Source organism: Sorghum bicolor, chromosome 10 (genome assembly GCF_000003195.3).
Source record: "Sorghum bicolor cultivar BTx623 chromosome 10, Sorghum_bicolor_NCBIv3, whole genome shotgun sequence".
NCBI classification, from domain to species: Eukaryota; Viridiplantae; Streptophyta; class Magnoliopsida; order Poales; family Poaceae; genus Sorghum; species Sorghum bicolor.
Genome location: NC_012879.2, coordinates 762494 through 780300, shown reverse-complemented (window position 1 = coordinate 780300; position 17807 = coordinate 762494). Strand labels below are relative to the sequence as shown.

The window sequence follows — 17807 nt, the reverse complement described above, 5'->3', positions numbered from 1 at the left end:
CCCACATTGCAGCCACTCCGGTCAGCACAGGACCAGTAAACCATCAGTAAGTGTGCCCGACCTGTCAGCTTCTCAGGTCAGAACAGGAACAGCAAATCAGGAAGCAATGAAGCGTCAGTAGCACTGACAACTTTTTTTTTTTGCGAACGAGTAACACTGACAACTAGACAATCTGACAATCTGAATTTTGAAGCTCTGCTCATCAGCACAAGATATTTCCTTTGCTATATTGGTTTTGTTTGGAAAACTTACTAGCAGGCATACAATTACAGAAAACAACAACACTGCAACAATGCTCTACGACGAACAAAGAACAAGATTACACGACTGTACAGTTACTAGTAAAATTGTGACAGCAAATGAACCACACCAACAACAGCTATACACATGTCAGATCACTCTGCGGCGACGATGAGGCGGGACGAGCTGAGCTCGGTGGTGCTATAGAAGGACTCCTCGGGGCAGTAGCCGGCCGCGTCGCGCTCGTCCTCCCACCGGAGCACCTCCCGGATGTAGCGGAAGGCCTCGTCGACGGTGGGGCGGTCACGGGCGCGCGCCTGCCACACAAACAGCTTCCTCCCCGTGCTCGCCGCGTACAGGTCCTTGAACCTCATGGCCACGTAGTAGAACGCCTGCTGCGCCAGCGACTGGTTGTTGTGGTTCGTCCGCAGCGGGCAGAAGTCACCGAACCACTCGCACGACGACAGTGGCGACCGGCCGATCTTCTCCTCGAACAGGTCGTACTTGTTCAGCACCAGCACGAATGGCGTGTCGCGGAAGCACGGCTGTCTGTATATAGCAAGTAAATAAATGTGTATATATATGGTTCAGTAACTTAATATGACGCGACTCAAACTCTCCTGAAAATATGGAATTGATGAACTGTACAGAACTATCTGCATCAATGGAAAAGTTCTTGTACCTGATTGTTGCTTCAAACAAGTCCCTGCTTTGAATCATCTTATTCGTGAGTGTCCTGCTACTGCCGCTCGCTGGGGCTCCAAGCTGGTCATAGTCACTGAGCGCTACAGAGAAGATCACCATGCTAACATCCTCAAACATTTCCACCCACTTGCAGCCCTCGTTCATGCCCTTGGCGCTTACTCGAATCAGCTGGTATCTGAAAGAAGATAGAAGCAGATGAGACACTTAAGAAGTTAAGATTTTTAGAACTTGTTTTAAAGAAGAAAGAATTTGACAGATGAAGAGAGGAGAAAATGCAACCCGCATACTGTGCTATTGAATTAAGAAAAAGAAAGTAGCAAGAGATATGATTCCACAATACCAACACATCAAAACGACTATTAGATGCAAGAAAGAAGGCCAGTATCAATGTGCTTTAGACATGAGCATGAAGATAGACTTTACTTGTTTACTGGTTGAGAGTATGCATCGTGATTGTCACCGAAGGGTTCTGACATAGGGCTCCGGTCATCCAAAGTGAAATCAATAAAGGCCAATCCATTCCCTTGTGTTACTCCTTCAGCATATATTACATCTTTCTCTGATGGTTCGTATTCATTACTTGATACTTCAATAGCCTGCATGCATTTATCATACAACGGACAAATCAATTTAGATAATCAAATACCATTACAGTGTAGGCAAAAAATAAGTGGCGGCACATCCAGTTAGCATGGAACCGAAGATCATTGTTTGCAAATGAGGGAAGGCCAGCAAAATCTGGAAACATAAAGTTTCTTAAATGATTCAAAACCTGTGGACCATCAATTCCATTTCCGTAAGTTTCAAAGATATACCCTAGGCTAATTAGCAACAATATTACTAATGGGTAAAGGGATTCACTAGCAGAGTAACAGTCACACTATATATGGAGTGCTGATCTAGCAGAATCTATGAAATGCAAGCTGTCAACAGGATAAATCAAGGGTAACTCCGTACTCAATTGCAAGTTATCAGCAATGAAATGGGCTGAACTAATTTAAGTTACAAAGTTTGATTTATACCCTGCTCAAGAAATACTCAGCGGCATCAGGGAGAAAATGCAATTCATCCTTTCTTTTATATGTTGCTTGAATGGCAGGATCTTTCCACAGCTCATCAACAACTGGAGCATATTCACGGGTAGCTGCAGGAAAGAATGCATCTAGGTCTCCCATTGCAATGATGTCCAGAAGCCAATCAGAAAACTTCTTCAGCTTTGCATTTATCGAGTAGATGCAAGGACTGGAACTTGAAGATTTACTCTCATCTGCATCAAAAAAGACCAACTTAATATACAGCATATGCTCCTGAAAAAATTAGCAGAACAAGTATCAGCTGTCCTGATACCTTGCTGAGAATCATCGCCCTCTGAGCCTGGGTGATTTGATACAGCCAAAGCCTCTTCTTCAAAGCGCTCACGGCCCTCGAGCAGAATCCCCAGGTACTTGAACATGTTGCTCTGGATCATTAATTTGATATTCTCAAGTTCCTCCTCAGTAAATCTATTGCCGTATAACAACTTAGCCTGTTATGTAAACCAGATATCATGCAAATGTATACGAGATAAATAATAACTTAGCCTGCTATGACAGCATATGACCTCGAATGGTGCCATTTCTCATTTAAAATCTAGATGCATATAAAATTATTAAACTAGACACATGGACATATATCATAGCTATCTTACAGAAGATTTCAGTGTTTAACCACACAAATCAACACTCAGAAACAATAATACTATTTCCACACTATCAAAACAAGGGACTCCTTTTTTGACAGAGGTAAAACCCGGCTTTTATAGAAAGCATATAGGAGTTTCCTGAAGAGAACCCCTTTTTTGTTGTTCTTTTGCTCAAACTTTATTGCCAAGATTCAAAGTGTTGATTCTACCAAACATATAATGTATATAAGACCTAGTTTGCGTAAGGTTTTATAAACTACTGCAGAAACCGACACTCCAAAATAGTCAAAGGTTTCTGCGTTACCAGAATTTGGACTACTTGAACAGACAAAGTTTATTAATATAAATGTTCAGAAGAGTTTCACAGAAGAACTGATGACAAATTTGGAGTCCATCCAAGGTTCTAAATAGCTAGCTATAAATACGCTACAGATAGCTATAGATGAGTGATGCATGCTGCTATATAGCCTATAAGTGATGTCACGTGGCACCTCGCCGCTACCCTGCAGAAACATATAGGGAAACTCAAGGTGTTATAGATGTAAATTTCAGTGAGACCTGCTTAAATATGGTGCTTGTTCCAGCTCCAGGTGATCCAAGAATAAGAAGCTTTTGTATTCTTTTATGATCTAAGTAGTCAGGTACAGTTCTTGATGAATAAGGGACGTCATCTTTTGTCGCATCAAAGTGTGTAGGAGGCACTGGTAGTGAAACCAAGGCGCACGCAAAACGTGTCAAAGGCTGTTAAAAGAAGAGAACAAACAAGTCATGCTAAAAATAACGAAACGACAATACACATTGATTTTTTTTAAAAAATGAACAATGTTTAGAAAATCAAAAAGGAATGCTTGACCAAGATACATACTGACTCCCATATTTTCCCTTTGATATTGTTCTGTCCTTCTTCCTCATAGCCGCCATCATGGTAAACCCAAAAGTGAGTATCACGGGGGCATTGGACTTTTGCAATCTACATGAAAGATGGTGATTGTGACCGATTCAGTTAGCGGAGTGACACAGTAGAACTACAATGTACATTTAATAACAACTTTCAATCATCGTATTCTTGGACGGAAAACCAATGGTAAGGAAAAATTGACACCTTTAGAATTCTCAGTTCAATCTTTGTAATTTCCCGTCCGTTAATGAAAACCTGAGCGTTGCCGTTACTAGCATCAGGCTGAAGCTTTCCGTTAAAGTTGAGGTTAGTGCTAATAATCCTGTCTGGTTTTTCACCTTCCTACAAAGGTATATCAGCAGAAACAGAACGTTATCATCAGAATAGGCTGCTGAGGTTGCATGAAACAGTTCGTTCATCGCAAACCGACAAGAATTACCTTTCCCCACAATCCTGATTCCTTATCATACCAATATCTTCCAGGCTTGAGATTCCCAGGAGGCCGTTGGCAGCTAAGCAAATCCGCCATCTCCTCGTCATGAAGAGGGAAACCATTGACCACGAGCTGCTCAGGCCTGAGCTGGTTCGCCTGGCACTCCTTCTCGACCCTGAGGATCTGCCTGACCTCCAGGGGGCTGAGCAGGCGCGCCAGTACCCTGGAGCCCTTCCCGAGCTTGGAGCGCTTGGCCTCGTCGATGGGCTGGCCAATGCAGGTGACGCACTTGCGGCCCTCAGGCATGGACCCCATGGCGCGGAGCAGGCAGTGGCCACAGTAGCGCGCGTCACAGACGATGCAGGACTCCTTGCTCTCCCATTTGCTCTTCCCGCATCGGTGGCAGCAAGTCCTCTTCCCCTTCCTCTCCACAGCCGGCCTCGTCACCGCGACGTACTGTTGGTCGGCGGACGCCGCGTCGAAATCGTTGCTCTCGTACCTGCTATCCTCCGGCTCCCCAAAGGTGACCACCTGAGCCCGCCTTCCCTCCAGCGCAGCAGGCCTAGAACTCCGCGGCGGGCGGGAGCCGCCGTCCTCCTCCTCATCGTCATCGGAGCAGCCATCCTCATCCCGCGCCGCCGAACCACCCGACGGCGAGCTTTCCCTCCTCGCGCGCGCAGCCGGCTGCGCCTGCGGTGCACGGTGAGCAGCAGCGGAACCAGCCCGGGACGCTGCCGGCGGGTTGTCACGGGCACGGGCCGCAGCAGGGCCGATGACGGGCGCGACAGGCACGACGCCGCCGCTGCCGAGGCCGAGCCCCAGGGGCCCCGAGACCGGCTCGGCGGTGGGTATGGCGGGGAGACAGACGGGGTCGATCCGCGGGAGCTCGTACGAGACGTCCGGCCCGTCGTACTCCAGCGCGATGGAGTAGTCCAGGTTGGGCGGCGCCTCCGGGATGGTGGTCCCCGGCGGGAACATCCGGCGCACCAGGTCCTCCCAGTCGCCCCGGCCCGCCGCCGCCGCGCCCGCCATGCTTGTATGCACGGTGCAGCAGCAATCCGTCGAGCACCTTGCGCGCGCGCGTGCGGGTGACTAGTCCAGCATCGGCGCCGGGCAAGGGGGGCTACTTTTCCGGTTTCCGCGGCAGATATTTCCACCCGCAGCGGAAGCAGCAGCAGGCGTGGAAGCGAAGAGAAGGCGGGGAATTCAGTTCCGCGCCGGCGGATGGATGGGTGGAAGTGAACGGAGTGGCCTCGACGACGGCCAATCCAACCAAGGCTAGGCTGGGTCAAAGAGAAGAAAGGCAAGGCAACACCTCCACTAGCGGCGGTCGTGGCCAACCAACCAACGAACAAACAACCGCGACCGGCGGTGCTGGTGCAGGCCCGGGGTGGCCGGGTCCCCCCAACGACTCCCCACTCGGCGGCTCGGGTCAGTCAGTCAGCGAACAACAAATCTTTGAACGGGGGAGAGGGAGAGGAGACGACGAACGCTGGGGGCAGCGTGGGAACTGCCGTTCTCCGCCAACTCCGCCCGGATTATCTTATCAAACCGACGCTGGACTGGCAGGACAGGAAACGAAAGGCGCTGCAACTTTCCTCTGGGTTGGGTGGTTTGTTTGACTGGGGAACGGGGATGGATGGATGGAGTGGAGTGGGAAGGCAGGACGGGGACTCGGGGAGGGAGGCGGAGGAAGGAGACGACGACGACGACTGCAGTGGCCGCTGGCGTGCAGGGAGGGACGAGGGTGGAGGTGGTGGGACCCGCCCAGCAACGGCAAACGCGGGTTGGGCCTTGTTTAGTTCACCCTCAAATCCAAAAAATTTTCAAGATTCTCCATCACATCGAATCTTGTGGCACATGCATGAAGCATTAAATATAGATAAAAATAAAAACTAATTACACAGTTTGTCTGTAAATCATGAGACGAATCTTTTGATTCTAATTAGTTCATGATTGGATAATATTTGTCAAATAAAAACGAAAATACTACAGTAGCGAAATCCAAAAAAATTTCGGAACTAAACAAGGCCTTGCTTGTGTTGTCACACTAGCCGGTTCGGTTCTTGACAACCCACAAATCGAAAAGGTTTGCGATTGCGTCGTTGCGTGGTACGCGCACGCACGTGTATCTCCGAAATGCACTAGATTCGCTTTGTTCGCTTCCCTTTTCGACTGTGCTTCTGCCTTTCATTTTTTTAAAAAAAAAGTGAGCTGTAAAATTTATTTTATGAATAAGTGGGCAGTAAATTTAAATTGTTATGTTTAATAAACTGAGTAACTTGTTTAAATCCACTAAACACTGGTACTAAACAATCTAGTAACTCGTCAGAGTATGTGTTTTTTCTGTCACCGCGCTCTCTCCATGACTCGGCCGGTCCCTCCAGAGCCATGAATGAATTTTGGTAACGGACGTGGCCGACACATCCTTGGTACGGTACCGTACGGGATGGCATGGCACAGCAGTACGGCGCAGTAACACTGTTCCAGAGAAATGTCGGTAAAATTTTAAAGCAAGGTCTTGTTTAGGCCTTGTTTATATCGAAAAAATTTCGGATTTCGATACCGTAGCACTTTCGTTTTTATTTAACAAATATTGTCTAATCATAGAATAACTAGGCTTAAAAGATTTATCTTATGATTTACAGACAAACTGTGCAATTAGTTTTTGTTTTTATCTATATTTAATGCTCTATGCATATGCCGCAAGATTTTATGTGACGGAGAATCTTTAAAAATTTTTGGTTTTCGGGGTGAACTAAACAAGGCCTAAAATAAAAAAATATATTTTTACATTATAGCATTTTTATTTTTATTTGACAAACATTATCTAATCATGGAATAATTAGACTTAAAATATTTGTCTCATGATTTACTGATAAACTGTACAATTAGTTTTTGTTTTCATCTATATTTAATATTTTATGCATATGTCGTAAGATTCGATATAACGAGCTTAAAAAGTTTTTGATTTTTAAGGTACACTAAACAATGCCTAAGGCCCAAAGGGCAGCAGGCCCTTGGACGTGCGCGAGGCATGCTACCTCTTTTTTTCTCACGTGATCCTAGCCATATATGGTGTTTGGTTGAGTTGTTAAAGTTTAATAGGTAGTGTAGTATTTTCGTTTTATTTGATAATTAATGTCTAGTTATGGACTAATTAGGCTCGAAAGATTCGTCTCACAAATTATTCTCTAGCTATATTTTTAGTTTCGTAAATAGTCTATATTTAGGCCTTGTTCACTTCTACCCAAAATACCAAATTTTTTCAAGATTCCTCATCACATCGAATCTTTAGACGCATGCATGGAGTATTAAATATAGACGAAAATAAAAACTAATTACACAGTTTGGTCGGAATTGACGAAGCGAATCTGTTGAGCCTAGTTAGTCCATGGTTAGACAATAATTACCACACACAAACAAAAGTGCTACAGTGTCGCGAAATTTTTTTCCTTCAGCGGCCTTATTTAGGCCTTGTTTAGTTTCCAAAAATTTTCAAGATTCCCCGTCACATCGAATCTTTATACACATGCATGAAGTATTAAATGTAGATGAAAATAAAAACTAATTGCACAGTTTGTCTGTAATTTGCGAGACGAATCTTTTGAGCCTAGTTACTCTATAATTGGATAATAATTGTCACAAACAAACGAAAGTGCTACAGTAGCCAAAACCAAAAATTTTCGCGAACTTTCGCAAAAAAATTCGTTTTTGGCTACTGTAGCACTTTTGTTTTTATTTGACAAACATTGTCCAAACAAGGAGTAACTAGACTCAAAAGATTCATCTCACAAATTACAGGTAAACTGTGCAATTAGTTTTTATTTTCATCTATATTTAATGCTCCATGCATGCGACAAAAGATTCGATGTGACAGGAAATCTTGAAAATTTTTGCGAACTAAACAAGGCCTTAGTACTTCATATATGTATCCAAACATTCAGACGATAAACTTTAACAGATGCAACCAAACAAGATCTTATACCTTTGTTGTGAATTGTGATTCCTATCATGTGAGGGGAGCCTGAAATGCACGCTAATGCAATGCCTTATTCTTTTTTATTATTACTCCTTACGTTTCAAAATATAAAATATTTTATTTTTCTAGATATATATGCTTTTATTATATATATATTGTATATGTAAGTGCATATAACAAAATCTAGATATAAAAAAAGACATCTCATAATTTAGAGTGAATGGGGTAATTAGTATTACACAGGCCTTGGGAAGAATTAATCACCTAGTTACTATATATACACTCCCTTACCTATAAAGAATATATATTTTTTGTCAAAAGTTGAACAATGTTATGTTTCATCAAATTTACGTATAATGAATAAGTATCATTAAATTAATTGTCGAATATTTTTTTATTGAAAACATACGTGGTAACATGAATGTTGATAACATTTTCTATTAGTTTAGTTAATTCAAAGACAAATTGATTTATTTTTCTAAATCTAGCTCTATTTGGAACGTGAGTTCTTCTCTGTGAAAAAATAAATCGATCCCTCTTAAATTTCTGTATGATTCCTATAAAATGTGTGCATTTCAAACGGACCTATAACCATGTTTCTTTTATGTGTGTTAATGTTGTGAGGCAATAAAAGATGTAATAGTTCCATCCTGATGGGACCGTTCTTGTCTGTGTTCGGTTGCAAGGAATCAAATCATCATTGTCCTGTATTTAGTTTCGGACCATCAAAATCTAGAATAAAGTCTTGTTTAGTTCATCATAAAATTTAAAAACTCTTTAATATTCTCTATCACATTAAATCTTATGATACACATAAAGTATTAAATATATAAAAAAAATAACAAATTACATAGTTTTTCTGTAATTTGTTGGACAAATCTTTTGAGCTAGTTAGTCTATAAACAACAATTACCAAATATAAACGAAAATATAACAATATCAAAATCTAAAAAAAAACTTTTTGAATCTAAACCGGCCCTAAACCATATGATATGTGGATCTCGTCGTCTCTCACCGTTCCCTTGTTTTTTGATGGATTGTTTTTTGATGGAGGGAGACGACTCTTTTCTAGTTATCTCATTAAAAAAAAAACACTATCAAAAAGAGGATCGTTCCGTCCCGTCTCCCTTCATCATAAAAAAACAAACACACATTTTAGGCCTGGTTTAAATACACCCAAAAATCTAAAATTTTACAAGATTCTTCATCACATCAAATCTTACGACATATGCATGAAGTATTAAATATAAATAAAAAATAATAATTAATTACACAGTTTGTAAATCACGAGACGTATCTTTTAAGCCTAGTTACTCTATAATTAAACAATGTTTGTCAAATAAAAACGAAAATGCTACAGTATCAAAATCCAAAACCTTTTTCATCTAAATAAGGCCTTAGCCTTAGGGCTGAGTTGCTTGCGTGTCACTTGGAAACATATACCTGCAATCCTGCATACCATCACGTACGTATATGTGCAACGACCATATACAACGGTGCCCAAAGCCAGGGGGGACCTCACCGCCCGCTGCCACAGCCACGGCCCACGGGGGAGACCGGAAACGAAAGCGAGAGCCGTTCGATTCGGGCCTTCGGGACTCCAGGCCCGGGCCGTCAAGTTTTTGACCAAGTCAAGCCCGCACACGTTCAGACAGTTTCAGACAGGCGACGACCGATGTGAAAGAGAGGAAACACCGAACAAGCATAACGAAAACATTTTTTTTTGCTTTCCCTTCATTCAGGCCTGTCTTCAGCTATAGTGTAATACTTTTATTTATATTTAATAATTATTGTCCAATCACAAAATAATTACATTTAGAAGATTCGTCTCGCAAATTATAGATAAATTATGTAATTAGTTTTTATTTTTATTTATATTTAGTGTTCCATGCATACGTTTAAAAATTTAATGTGACAGTTTGAAAAATTTTAGAAACTAAAACAGGCCTCCTTAGCATCCAATCGTGATTATCCGCAATTTCGACAGCTAATAAGTCAAGTTCTCTTCCTTTTCCCATCTTTATAGAGTAGTACGAGTACTCGAATAGGGCACTCTTTGCTAGAGATTTCGGCAGCCCCGGGCCTTGCTGAATTTTTTTTACTGTAGCACTAGCGTTCACTAGAGCTGATTCATCTCTCTTCCTTCTCCCTCTTACCGAGTTGATAGGAGCAAGTAAGTAAAGCTAAAATTTTTAGCTTCCGCAGCTCTTGAGTGTTGGTGAGAGAGTAGAAGATGGGAAAGAAAAATATATTTTGTCTATCATAGTATATAGTGTCGGTATGGATTTATGGGAATTCATACCAAACGAGCCCTAGTACTAGTCCAAAAGTGTTCTCTTTTCTTTGGTTAATAACAATCTTGCTTTTTTTGGCCTTTCAGTTGTACTTGTACCTTTTTTTACGAGAACACTTATATTATATTAAAGCAATAGCAAAAATACATAAAGGTCCTCAAAAGAAGACCTGATTACAAAAAGGTCCTTTATCTCCATATGGGTTGGGAGGCAGCATTGTCGTCGGCATCGGATAGGACATGGCTGCCGGTGGAGGGTCGCAGGGGCGTTGGAGGCGCATACACGTGAGTGGACGGACCGCGCAAAGCATCGGTTGTAATTGGGATAATTGAGGCAGCAAAGTTGTCGTACACTGGCGATCGAAGTATAAAATTGGGGTCATCATTGGAGGTTGAAGATGATGCTTGAACCAGGATCTTAGGTGGTGGCGGCACAGGTAAACCAACATCAGAGGAGGAGCTGCCTAGCTAAAGAAAGTACAAGGACTAGAAGCTGTTGTTTGGAGAAGGAAGCGGGCGGTGGCGATGGAAGTAGGGCGGGGTGGAGCAGATCACAATGGCAACGTGATGATGTTGATCTGGCTGCGGGGATGAAGGAGTGGAGATTTGCTGGGAGGAGAAGGAGATTTATTTTATTACCACTAACCTTGGAGTCAGCGACATCGGCGGCGAGGAAGACACCAAGGAGAATCATGACGGCCACAACTTCGATGATGAAGGCGACGATAAGGAGGACGAGAGTGGCACACAAGAACTGAGGCTACTCGATCTATTAGCTACTTACGTAAATGAAGACTGTCCCCCCTACCCGCCACGGCAAGCTCACGTGACGCTGGGGAGTAAGGGGTCGACGAAGCTCAAGCAAGGAGAGGGGTGTCGTGTATGAGTCTACTTTCTGCTCCCGTCACCTCCCGCATTGTACGATGAATACCGAGACACACGTGTTCTGAAATCTGGCACAAACCATTCTCACCAGTGTGCATCTCAAATTAAATGGGAATCAGACCATTTCGTTTGGTAGAGTCGTTTCCTCAATCATTAAACAAAGAATCATATAGATTTTGTCAGGGATTAGACACGAATTTTTTTCTTCATTTGCGCTGAAATTTTATATAGGTAAAAAAAATACCCCTCCTTGCTCCCTATCAATTCTTACTCTCACCGTGGACTCATTTCACGCTTGCTCTCCGAGTAGATCCACCTCATCGGAGAATCAAGCAACTAAAATATTATAGGAGGATCGCAAAATAATACTGTAATACTAATAAAAACAGGACGTGGCTTCAAAGACGCCATAATCCTCAATCATCAATCAATTTGTGATCCGGTAAGATAATGACATGCACGTGACATCACGCTGACGGCGTCGGAATGCTCCAAGCAAGACGAATCGGAGCCGCCGTGACGTGGCCACCCCCGGGCGTGAGTGGGAACCGGGAAGGTCAGCTGGGGGTGTTGGGCCCGCCGCGTCAGCCTCACCAACTAACCAAACCAACCCACCCAGCGTCCCTGCTTGGGCGGCGGCGGCCGACGACGGGACCGGTATAGAGTATGAGCAGGCGACCACGCGGGGGCCCACCCGTCGGCGTGGCTGCCCCCCTGCTCCTGCCCTTGCCCCTTCCCCTGCTCGTCAACAACCACCCCCCAAGCCGCCAACGCCAAGCGGGCGGCTGCTGCGCGAGCGCGAGGGGCGAAAGGGACCTTCCCTGCGGCCCGATCGATTGGAGATAGATATTTAAGCCGGGGTGGGGAGGGAGGGAAGGTGGCGAGTGAAAGGGAGGTAGGTGGACGGTGGTGGTGGCATCGCCAATTCAACTCCGCATCTGATCTGCATCCGCATCGGCACCAGCGCGATTCACACCGCCCAGCGACCAGGCGGGAGAGGAGGCAGCACCAGAGGTGAGGCTCCGGATCCCCCCCCCTCCCGATCTCTTGGTTATGCAGCATGTTGGATCCCAGCTCCGTATCCATCTGTCTCGCTTCCGATTGCTACTCCGTCATCTCCAGATTTCAGTTCCGCCGCGCTCAGATTTCTTTTTTCTCTTTTTTTGGGGGTCATATTCTCTCTTGTGTTCCCGATAGATGGGGACTGGAGGGGGGCGGCCGGTTGAATTCGTGTAGCGATCGCGATGATTGCGCTGGCGGTAGTTTGTCGCTGCTAGTATCTCAGACCGACGATTCTTACTCTGCTGCCTGCTGCCGGTACAGATCCATGGAAGCAAGTCGGTGAACTCAGCCAGCGGACAGAGACGCATTAGGGAATTACCTATACCTTGCCCTCTCGCTCTCTTCTCCTCCTAATTACGACCCCTTTTTTTTTGTTTTTGTTTTTTTTTTCTTAGCAGTGCTGTGTATTCAGTTACGTACTACTGTACTAGTACATCATACCAGTGAAATTCAGATGGTTTCACGAGTTGGTTGGTTGTTAACTGGGCGCTGTTCTGTAATCCTATAGACTTTTATGTAGCCTGTGACTCGCAGGTCAGCCTGTGATCTTTTGATCCTCCGCTTATAATACTCACCTCATCGATGGCTTGTTCTTCGTACAATCATACTTAAGAGTAGATTTTTGTTTTCAGGATCCTACCAGCTTCCTGTCATTTGCACATGGGTTACTAAAAGTTGAAATATAATGATGCCCTTTACCTGTTGGGGTTACTTTTAAACTTTGTTGCTGGTGGCAGTAAATTTGCCAGTTTGCCACCACAATATGTCCTTATGATTAAAGAAAAACAAAATACAGTCATTTCTTCCGTGCTGCTGGTTATTTACCATCTGTTTTTACTGTCTTATTAGTTTCTCAGTATTTTGTTTCCCACAAATGTGTATTCAAGCTTCTTCCTCCTTGTTGCTTTATATGTGGATCAATGTCATCGGGTCTCTGAAGATTTAATATGCATGTCCTACTTGCCAGAGTTCCTTTTGAATCACGTTGCCCGTGGCAGTAAATTTTGCACCACAATGTGTTCAGATGCTTAAGATTTACATATATGCAATGTTTTTAGCCTTTCAAGGCGAGTGACATCTCTATAGACTAAACTTTGCAACACCTGATGTGTTTGCTGCATTTTTTCAGTGTAGGAGATGGCGCTCACAAGAATTGGTCTTGCTGGCCTTGCGGTCATGGGGCAGAACCTTGCCCTCAACATTGCAGAGAAAGGCTTCCCCATCTCTGTCTACAACAGGACAACCTCCAAGGTTGATGAGACCGTGCAGCGTGCCAAGGCAGAAGGAAACCTTCCTGTGTACGGCTTCCATGACCCTGCATCCTTTGTGAACTCCATTCAGAAGCCGCGTGTTGTCATCATGCTTGTCAAGGCTGGTGCACCAGTTGACCAGACCATTGCGACGCTCGCAGCTCACTTGGAGCAGGGTGACTGTATCATTGATGGAGGGAATGAGTGGTATGAGAACACTGAGAGGAGGGAGAAGGCCATGGAGGAGCGTGGCCTCCTCTATCTTGGAATGGGCGTCTCTGGAGGAGAGGAGGGTGCCCGCAACGGACCATCCTTGATGCCTGGAGGCTCATTTGAGGCTTACAAGTACATTGAAGACATTGTTCTCAAGGTGGCTGCTCAGGTCCCTGACAGTGGCCCATGTGTCACGTATATTGGCAAAGGTGGATCAGGCAACTTTGTCAAGATGGTTCACAATGGTATTGAGTATGGTGATATGCAGCTGATTTCGGAGGCATATGATGTGCTCAAGTCAGTCGGTAAGCTCACCAACAGTGAGCTGCACCAGGTGTTCTCCGAATGGAACAAGGGTGAGCTCCTTAGTTTCTTGATTGAGATCACGGCTGACATATTTGGCATCAAGGACGAGCAGGGTGAGGGCTACTTGGTTGACAAAGTCCTGGACAAGACCGGGATGAAAGGAACAGGGAAATGGACAGTGCAGCAGGCTGCTGAGCTATCTGTGGCTGCTCCTACAATTGAGGCATCCTTGGACTCCAGGTTCCTGAGCGGACTGAAGGATGAGCGGGTCGAGGCTTCCAAAATCTTCCAAGGGGACTACTCCACTGGCCTACCAGTCGACAAGGCACAGCTGATCGAAGATGTGAGGCAGGCCCTCTATGCCTCCAAGATCTGCAGCTACGCACAGGGCATGAACATCATCAAGGCTAAGAGCTCAGAGAAAGGATGGGGTCTCAACCTTGGCGAGCTAGCCAGGATCTGGAAGGGTGGGTGCATCATCCGCGCCATCTTCCTCGACCGCATCAAGAAGGCCTATGATAGGAACTCTAACCTCGCCAACCTCCTCGTGGACCCTGAGTTTGCACAGGAGATCATGGACAGGCAAGCGGCATGGCGTAGGGTGGTCTGCCTTGCCATCAACAATGGCGTCAGCACCCCAGGCATGTCCGCTAGCCTGGCCTACTTCGACTCGTACCGGAGGGACAGGCTGCCTGCCAACCTGGTGCAGGCCCAGAGGGACTACTTCGGGGCTCACACCTACGAGAGGGTTGACATGCCTGGCGCTTTCCACACCGAGTGGTTCAAGATTGCGCGCAACATCTCCAAGAACTGAGCTGCTCCAGATGGGCATGCCATGGCAGCACATTGACATGGTTCTCCTATTTTCGTCATCTTTTATTGCTGCTCAGTGTTGAGCAATCGGTAATGTACTACTTTGTAGGGGGAGGTACTGTGGTTAAATTTGATTTTTCGCGCTCAGTGCTTAATTTGGGTCAGGAAGTTGAATTTGTCTCTGTTCTTCCCTTGTAAGCGGTTGGAATGGAGAACAATGATGTTTCTTGGAACTTCTCCATTTGATCTTTGTAAGTTCGTTATCAGAATAAATAAAAGCATTCTGACATGCTTCTGCTTGTCCATCAATCTTGCCTTAAGAAAAATACCGTTCTTCCAGCACTCCATGCGGTCGGCTCTGGATATCATTCTTTGCAGGCATGTTAGTAAGTTTTTTTATGCAGATAAAGCACTTTGACTTGATTATGTTTACTGATTTCCTTTACCCTGATAAAAGACACTTCTTTTCTCAGTAATCCTTGACTAGCACCTGAAAAAACTATTTTCTGGAAAGCATCTCCATTCGATCTGTTTCCTCTCCACAACTTGCATATGAATATGATAATTTAAAACAAACTGTTTTGCATATACAGAGCCGAGAGAGTTCAGTTAACAGTGCAGTATTAAAGTTTCCAAAAAAAAAAAACAAAACAAAACAATGCAGTATTATTCTGAACCTGCCAAGGCCTTGTTTAGTACCCAAAATCTAAATTTTTTCAAGATTTCCTGTCACACTGAATCTTTTGGCACATGCATAATGATTAAATATAGATAAAAAATAATTAATTTGTGAGACGATATTTTTGAGTCTAGTAGTCTATGATTGGATAGTAATTACCAAATACAAACAAAAGTGATATAGTAGCCAAATCTAAAAAGTTTTTGATCTAGGGGGTGTTTAGTTCAAAAAAAATGCAGAATGCAAAATGCCAACTACTTTGGAATGATGGAACCCAAAATGCCAAAATTTTCAGGGTTATGTTTAGTTTTATCCAAAATGCAAAATTTATTGCTCTCATGAGGGCCTCATGAGGCTCTTTTGAGTTTTTATTGCCTCTTCAGACTAAAATCTAAAATGGAAAATAACCACCTTTTTCCAAAAAAAAAATTGCATGGTGTTTAATTTCATTTTACAAAATAATGAATCAAAAACCATTTTTTTAATAGGAGGAGAACTAAACACCCCTAAACCAGGCCTAAATGCAGCAAGGCAGTGACTCCGAGGCCCAACTTCTCCTCTTCCATCTTTTTTTTTTCTTGCTTCAGTTAGCTGGCGTCCCCGACGAAGCCCTGGAGCCGCCACCAGCCCATCCCCGTCATGCCGCCGCCGCCGGCCCCCCCGAAGGCCCAGCCCACCCTTATCATGCCGCCGCTGCCGCCGCCGCCGGCCCTGCCGGAGGAGCTCGTTGAGGAGATCCTCCTCCGCTTCCCTCCCGACGAACCGGCGAGTCTCTTCCGCGCCTCCGTTGTCTGCAAGGCATGGTGTCGCCTCATCTCTAGTCCCAGCTTCTGTCGCAGGTTTTGCGAGTTCCACCGCACGCCCCCAATGCTGGGATTCATCTGCAGCACCAGCTATTTCGGCGCCCGCTTCGTGCCCACAACCGCCTTCAGCTCGCCGCGTGCCCACTGCTTGGACTGGTTCCCGCTGGACGCCCGCCACGGTCGTGTCCTCGTCCGAAGGTATGTCCCGGGGGAGGACGACTTCCCCGTGCTCTGGGTCTGGGACCCCATCACGGATGAGCAGCGGGAGCTGCCCATTCCGCCGCGGTGGGGATTCAGCTGGTCTGCTGCAGTTCTCTGCGCCGGCGCCGGCGCCAGTGTATGCCACCACCTTGATTGCCGCCGTGGACCCTTCCTTGTGATTTTTGTGGGCCATGATCTACATGGTGAAACGTTCGTCTGCACCTACTCATCCGATATTGACGCATGGAGTGAGCCACTCAGCACTCAACACCCTGGCCTTGAATACCACAGCTTGTTTGGTGTAGAGAAGCACACTGTGCTTTTGGGGAATGCACTTGGGATGCAATATCCAGAACAAGTAAAGAATCTGGTTACAAACATGGCATGATAGGCTCTAAGAATAATGAATTTATGAAAGTGCAATATTACAATCCTGTATCGTACTGGCTCTGTCCTAAAGGCTAAAATCCTTTTAATACTGGGAATTTATTGACCTACTTTGATGCATGTTATGCTCTCATGGTAAGGACCTGACAACTTAAACCTCAGCCAGGAAGGTATATAGCTAGAGAGATAAAAGAAAAAGTTGGATGAGCATCTACCTTCTACCTAACTCTAATCCTGTTCATCCATAGTCCTCATCTGTCAATGATTGGTGATATCGGTGCTAAACATACATGGTTATCTTAGTGAGTTTGTGTAAGTGTTGCTGTGAATAATAAATTACTGTTGTTTGGTTGATGATAAATAATTGTTCATCGAGGCAAGTTTGATCACAATGATCTGATGCCATTCTCAAACTTTTAAAATTGCTGCAGAATTGTAAGCTGGCTTGTACAGGGGAAGGGACCCAAGTGTGGGTGGCTCAAGTGCTTGAATAACTTGAGGTCCTGATGGAGAGTGGGTGGCTCAAGTGCTTGAAAAACTTAAGGTCCTGATGGAGAGGTTCTGGAGCAATGGTACTGCGTAGTATAGTAATTTTAAGTAGCATGAGGTCTATGGTGGGACAACACTGTTTGCATCAGTAACATTGCTGCTGGCCTTCAACTTTTGTGTTTTTTTAAGCAGCACTTTCTCTTAATTTTTTTAGCTCCATTTGTCTCGAGGTCCTGTTGGGCTTGTATGTAAGTTGTTAACCCTTACATTGTCCTACATTATGTGTGATGTGCTCCAGCATTCCTGCTTGTGATGAAATCCAGAAATGCGCATAACATTTGCCTTCCTCCTAAAAATATTTGGGCCCAAGGAAAATGTGAATTACGAGATGAAAATATTACAATTCCAAATGCTGCACGTCATTCCCACATAAGTTTATTGTGGTTCAACATTATGTGGCTTCTAATTCATTAAGATGATAACCAGA

At 44.7% G+C, this 17807-nt stretch overlaps 3 protein-coding genes across 4 annotated transcripts; 2 read left to right on the top strand and 1 right to left on the bottom strand.

Moving 5' to 3' along the window:
- On the bottom strand, window positions 182-4989 carry LOC8066894 (extra-large guanine nucleotide-binding protein 3). Its single transcript, XM_002436314.2, has 9 exons — window positions 3964-4989; window positions 3729-3866; window positions 3492-3596; window positions 3185-3367; window positions 2293-2470; window positions 1968-2212; window positions 1369-1541; window positions 923-1120; window positions 182-789 (listed from the first exon to the last, which is right to left on the bottom strand). The coding sequence occupies exons 1-9, from the start codon at window positions 4987-4989 to the stop codon at window positions 396-398; spliced, it is 2640 nt and encodes an 879-aa protein (XP_002436359.1). The 3' UTR covers window positions 182-395.
- LOC110431266 (6-phosphogluconate dehydrogenase, decarboxylating 1) lies at window positions 11753-15070 on the top strand. The gene is made up of 2 exons (XM_021450185.1): window positions 11753-12131; window positions 13309-15070. Exon 2 carries the CDS (start codon window positions 13317-13319, stop codon window positions 14760-14762), a length of 1446 nt encoding a protein of 481 aa, XP_021305860.1. The 5' UTR covers window positions 11753-12131; window positions 13309-13316; the 3' UTR covers window positions 14763-15070.
- Window positions 15699-17624, top strand: LOC8066893. 2 transcript variants are annotated; one of them, XM_021450186.1, is made up of 2 exons: window positions 15699-16441; window positions 17263-17624. In XM_021450186.1, the coding sequence occupies exons 1-2, from the start codon at window positions 16080-16082 to the stop codon at window positions 17336-17338; spliced, it is 438 nt and encodes a 145-aa protein (XP_021305861.1). In that variant the 5' UTR covers window positions 15699-16079; the 3' UTR covers window positions 17339-17624. The 2 variants fall into 2 exon arrangements, 1 of the variants encoding a protein (XP_021305861.1); XR_002448704.1 differs by lacking the exon at window positions 15699-16441 and adding an exon at window positions 16448-17143.

Coding starts and splice junctions, on each gene's coding strand:
- LOC8066894 (XM_002436314.2), bottom strand. CDS start 4,989: ATGGCGGGCGCGGCGGCGGCGGGCCGGGGCGACTGGGAGGACCTGGTG. Junction 3,368..3,491: donor AAGGGAAAATATGGGAGTCA/GTATGTATCTTG, acceptor TTCTTTTAACAG/CCTTTGACACGTTTTGCGTG. Junction 2,471..3,184: donor CAAGCACCATATTTAAGCAG/GTCTCACTGAAA, acceptor TTTACATAACAG/GCTAAGTTGTTATACGGCAA.
- LOC110431266 (XM_021450185.1), top strand. CDS start 13,317: ATGGCGCTCACAAGAATTGGTCTTGCTGGCCTTGCGGTCATGGGGCAG.
- LOC8066893 (XM_021450186.1), top strand. CDS start 16,080: ATGCCGCCGCCGCCGGCCCCCCCGAAGGCCCAGCCCACCCTTATCATG. Junction 16,442..17,262: donor GGTCGTGTCCTCGTCCGAAG/GTATGTCCCGGG, acceptor AAATTGCTGCAG/AATTGTAAGCTGGCTTGTAC.